Source organism: Cylas formicarius, unplaced genomic scaffold (assembly GCF_029955315.1).
Source record: "Cylas formicarius isolate icCylForm1 unplaced genomic scaffold, icCylForm1.1 PGA_scaffold_9__14_contigs__length_23061073, whole genome shotgun sequence".
NCBI lineage: Eukaryota > Metazoa > Arthropoda > Insecta > Coleoptera > Brentidae > Cylas > Cylas formicarius.
In genome coordinates, this window is record NW_026844365.1 from 20,576,943 (window position 1) to 20,581,923 (window position 4,981).

The window sequence follows — 4,981 nt, forward strand, 5'->3', positions numbered from 1 at the left end:
TCTACTATCACGGTACCAAGTACTGTAATAGCTGTAACAAATCTTTTTGCTTTTGTGAAGAATCCATTAAAAATCATCCAAAATATAATATAAAATATTGTTCATAATTAAGAAGTCGTTCGAACAATATAAGTTTATATTGCGACGAAGTTATTCCATCACCGTCATCGTCATCACCACCAGCGGTCAAAAAAACAAGGATTTAGAACATACACTGCCTCCGTTATAGAAGAAATACGTTGTGGTGTTTGTCCGAACGTTGTCGTAATAAATACGAGGCAAATTTGATCGAGCGGGCAGTTCGTGGTACAAAGTTTGTGAAGTCAAAACATTTTGTGGTAAACATGCGGTTTGTGGTGGTCGACACGCAGGGATTCCAGCTGCAAGACAGCTGCGAGGGCTTCGTCGTCAAGGAGTTGGCGGCATGTAATGGCAGTCAAAGCTGCCATTTCATTTTCAAGCCGTCAAAGAAATATGGGCGGCTGTCCTCCGATGACAAGCGGGGGGTGCAGTGGTTGGAGGATCGCCTCCATGGATTGATATACAGCGGGGGATTTGTCGACTATGCGAGGGTGGACGACGTGATAAATCATATTAGCGCACAGGCCGACGTCATTTACGTGAGGGGACAGGTAAAGGCGGACTTTCTGGCCAAGAGGCTGGAGTCGTCGTCGGCGTGGAAGCCCACCATCATTAACGTGGAACAGTTTGATGACGGCGGACGGCGAGACCGCCACGTCGCCACCGGCACCAGCCCCCAGCCCGCCGCAACTGTACCTCCCCCTCCAAAGTTTGAGAAGAAGGAGAGGCCTAACTGCATATTCCACAAGGGTGGACGGCGACGGATGTGCGCCCTAAATAATATTTTCGAATTATATTCATGGGTATACGCCAATATAGCCATTATTGTATAAAAAAAAATTAAAATAAAATTTTTTTTCAAAAAAAACTTTGTCGTTTTATTTTGATCTGCGCAACATGTATTATTAAAAAAAACATACACGTAGTAAATATGAATAAAAAAAATCATCTCTCACGTCCCTCTATAAAAACGCTAGTTATGATCGGTGAATATTTAGTACTGCAGTTACTTTTGATTGAGAGAGAGATGAGGGTTGTGGATTTTTGTTCACTTCTTCTTCTTCTCTACGTTATCCTTGCTGTGTGCTCGACAGCTGAAGACAACACGGCGCTAACCGACCAGGAACTCTCTGATTATTTACAAAAATATGGCTTTCTGCCGGTGAAATCCGGTCAGTTTAGAGCAAGCGTTAATGGATTTTCAGGAATTGTACAATCTACCAATGGACGGTACTCTAAACAATGAGACCATAGCGCTAATAAAAAGCCCCCGCTGCGGAATAGAAGAAAATGCTTTCACAACTGCCAATGCGGTATGGAATAAAACGACCTCAAATTGGTACGTTCAAGCCTCGGCACCCTGGCAAAGGATTCGATTACGGACGATTGCCAACCAAGTTTTCAAAATTTGGAGTTCCGTTTCCAATTTAGAATTCGCATACAATTACATGAAGCCCGATATTCTGATTCTAGTCACCGATAAATCGTACGAACATAAACAAAGCGTAAGATGTCAAGGCAACGGATCATGTAGTTATAAATTTGACGGAAAAGGACAAGTTTTGGGTCACGCATTTTCCAATTCCGCAAGGCGTGAAGAGCGTGTTTCGCTAAGACCAACGGACATTTATATTTTTTCAAAAACAAAACCTATTACGAACGAATTTTTAAATAAATTGATCAACGCAGGACTCGTGGATTTCAGTCTATTCGGCATCAATTGTCCACGCGAGAGCGTGTTTCAACAGATTAAAAATTTGTTAATGAAACTGACGACTAGGGGGTGACCACGATGGATAAAATACTGTTGAGCCATCCGACGAACTTGAACAGCGAAGACCTGAAAGTGCTCCCGGCACAATACCTCATAGAAAGGGTGAGACCCTACGAATTGTTAAATATGTGGCACAAATTACCGGGAAAACATCAATGTAATTTTGAACTACAAACTCATCTGCCGTGTTTTGTGCATTACAACCGACCTGACAGCAGAACCCATATCGACGGACCGGCTCCCTCGCAAAATTGGTGTTTTCATTGCAGATGCATCTAACGGCGACGGACGGCAACCTGTTTGAGACTGAACTGCCAATGAGTGCTAACCAAAAGTAGCAGCAGCAGCAATGACTCTTTAAACAAAAACAACTCCAGAAGCCTCCAAGGCAGTGGTGACGACGACGACGATGACAAGCACTTTTCCCTGAATCAAAAACAAACTATTTTCATTTTGTTATACCTGATCGCGTCCAGTTCGCTACTTTTGTTATCAAAGTGTTTGGTCAAGATAACTAAAACTCAATGTGCCGTCCAATTTCGACGATAGGAGGGGATGAAATGTATAAATACTGTGTATGAGTTATAAAAAACAATGTAAGTTTTGTGAGTGTGTTAGTTGACTGAACAACAACAACAATAACAACGATGGATGGTGATTGGGATGCAACATTTAATAATCACAGAAGAATTACGCCTACGCGTATTCCGGATACTACAGTAATGATCGATAAAAATATATATGTTGAGATGGATTGCGCCCAAGTACGCCTGCATGTTAATGGACAGCAGCGACTAGACTTTACCCACGAGGCATTTTTGGAGTTTTTATATTTTATTGACGAGGAAATTGGAAATCTAAAATGGAACGACGTCATCCTACCCCTAGAAGATTGCATGCAAGCGACTTATTGGCACGAAGAAGAACGATGTGACTTAACGCTGAAAAAATTCAATCCCTTAATCGAAATATACCTTGAGCGCGAGGAAATAGAAAAACTCGTGTCTCATAAAATGAACTTGTTCAATGCTTTAGAGTCTTTCCACTATATACGTCTCGGTCAATAAAATATACATATTTTACTTATTGTTTTTTTAAATTTCTAATCAGTTTCTGACGGAAACACACGCGCGCGGGGTACTCATCCGGCCACGTAATTGTATGTGTGGAAAATTTAAAAAAAAAATCCGGCGGGGAAGGAAACGCATGCGGTAATAATATCAATGTTTCGTATTTCCTGTGTCGAAGGATGTGTGTATTACTAATCGGACCGAGTGGCTAATTAATTTGTTTTAAGCATTTTTTGCGGCGAAGGCAGGCGACGCGACGATCTCACCCGCCAAGGTTTCGTTTAAACATTTCGCAAAGCGATGATGTCATGCAGCCGCTGCCGCACACCGGCGACGCGACCACGCTGCCATGCGGCGGACGATGATGTCACCCAGCCGACGAGTTTCAACTCGCAAAAACTCGTCGGCTGGGTGACGGCGCTCTTTTTGCGCCTATGGCCCAGAGGCACATATGACAAAACGTTAGTTCATAAAGATGTCGGACGAGGTTGCTCTGGCACAAAATGCTCGACCGGGTGAGGACACAATTTTCGGAAAAATATTGAGAAAAGAAATCCCTTGCAAATGTTCAAACCTCGTCCAACTGACTTGTTTTCAGTGTGTGGCTTTCGACGATGTAAATCCTCAACACTATTTGGTTATTCCTCGGAAACCAATACCTCAGTTATCCAAAGCCGCCGACGAATACGAACTGCTATTAGGTCATTTGCTAATTGTAGCAAGAAAAATAGCTGCAACGAGGAAGTTGGATCAAGGGTTTCGAATTGTTATTAATGATGGGCCTGTGGGCGCTCAGTCTGTTTATCACGTTCACATACACGTTTTGTCCGGGAGGCAGATGCGTTGGCCTCCGGGTTAATAATTTTGTTGAGCTGTTTTACTCAATAAGTGTGTTATTAAAGTAATTTTTTGCTGCTGTATTTACCCCCTTTACAACTTATTTAGCTTAAAGTCTAATTAAAAAAAAATACCTCGCTGTTACTAAATTATATATTTGGTTAAACATAAATTAAATATTTGAACACATAATTAATACTATCAAGTGAAAAACAGTGAAGGGGAATAATACAATCAAAAACTGTTTTTCTAGTACAAAAACACCCAAATTTAGGAAGCATTTACCAAAAAAAAATCACATTATTTAGTTCCAGTAGATCCAAATCCACCTTCACCTCTGACAGTGTCCCCTAATTCCTAAAATAATGAAATGCAACTAATGCCAAACTTGGGAAAAATCATTCACTAACCTGTACTTCCTCCAAATCAGGATAATAAATTTTTTCGCATATGAGTTGGGCAATTCTATCCCCACTTTTAATATCGAAATCTGAGTCGGAGTGGTTAAATAAAACTACCTTTAAAACGCCCCTATAATCCTCATCTACGACGCCGGCTAAAAAATGCTCGTTTTACTCGTCGCGTCTTCAGAAACAAATTCTAAGTATATACCTCCAACGTCAATAAAATTCTTCACAGCTAATCCAGATCTGGGTGCGATTCTTAAATAACAGCCTTCCGGTAATTCGATTTTAAGGCCCGTGTCGACCAGAGCTTTGTCTCGTGCCGATACCACACAATCCAGAGCACTTTTTAAGTCATATCCTGCCGCCTTTATTAATCCTTTGCTTGGAAGATACGCTTCTGGAATCGCTTTGGTGTATTTGATCACGAGAGGCTTATCGTTAGCAGAAGGCATTTCTGTTAGATTACTTTTACAAAATTTATTTAACACCTTCGAAGCGGCGCGTAAAAATGAGACGTTTCTGACCCAGCTCTTTTTATTGTGGGCCAAATGGTTTCCAAATTTACACGAAGGGAGGGGATGGAAAACGCGCCAAACGGACGAAACCTTTACAACGGAATTTCGCATTTTTATATTTCTATTTTACAAAGATTTCTAGCCATACGTACCACGTAACTAAATATTTAAGCGCAATACTCTTAGCTAAATTAAGGTTAGAAACTGTATTGGTCTTCTTAGTCGGCTTATTTCAATTGTTAAACGGGAGAAAATTTCAAATTAACGAATTTTGATGCGTAATTTTCTACGAATTTT

General features: G+C 41.0%; 2 protein-coding genes across 2 annotated transcripts; one reads left to right on the forward strand and one right to left on the reverse strand.

The window, feature by feature from the left end:
• Nucleotides 1-3,400: 3,400 nt before the first annotated feature.
• Nucleotides 3,401-3,835, forward strand: LOC132707657 (adenosine 5'-monophosphoramidase HINT1-like). The gene has a single exon (XM_060679580.1). It carries the CDS (start codon nucleotides 3,401-3,403, stop codon nucleotides 3,782-3,784), a length of 384 nt encoding a protein of 127 aa, XP_060535563.1. The 3' UTR covers nucleotides 3,785-3,835.
• A 77-nt stretch (nucleotides 3,836-3,912) lies between these two features.
• Nucleotides 3,913-4,621, reverse strand: LOC132707743 (deoxyuridine 5'-triphosphate nucleotidohydrolase-like). Its single transcript, XM_060679679.1, has 3 exons — nucleotides 4,375-4,621; nucleotides 4,173-4,318; nucleotides 3,913-4,119 (listed from the first exon to the last, which is right to left on the reverse strand). Exons 1-3 carry the CDS (start codon nucleotides 4,619-4,621, stop codon nucleotides 4,063-4,065), a joined length of 450 nt encoding a protein of 149 aa, XP_060535662.1. The 3' UTR covers nucleotides 3,913-4,062.
• Nucleotides 4,622-4,981: the final 360 nt, after the last annotated feature.

Excerpts from the sequence above, each read along its gene's own strand:
- LOC132707657 (XM_060679580.1), top strand. The coding sequence starts at position 3,401 with ATGTCGGACGAGGTTGCTCTGGCACAAAATGCTCGACCGGGTGAGGAC.
- LOC132707743 (XM_060679679.1), bottom strand. The coding sequence starts at position 4,621 with ATGCCTTCTGCTAACGATAAGCCTCTCGTGATCAAATACACCAAAGCG. Across the intron at positions 4,319-4,374 it reads GAATTTTATTGACGTTGGAG|CCGGCGTCGTAGATGAGGAT; the intron begins GTATATACTTAG and ends AGCATTTTTTAG. Across the intron at positions 4,120-4,172 it reads CTGATTTGGAGGAAGTACAG|GAATTAGGGGACACTGTCAG; the intron begins GTTAGTGAATGA and ends TCATTATTTTAG.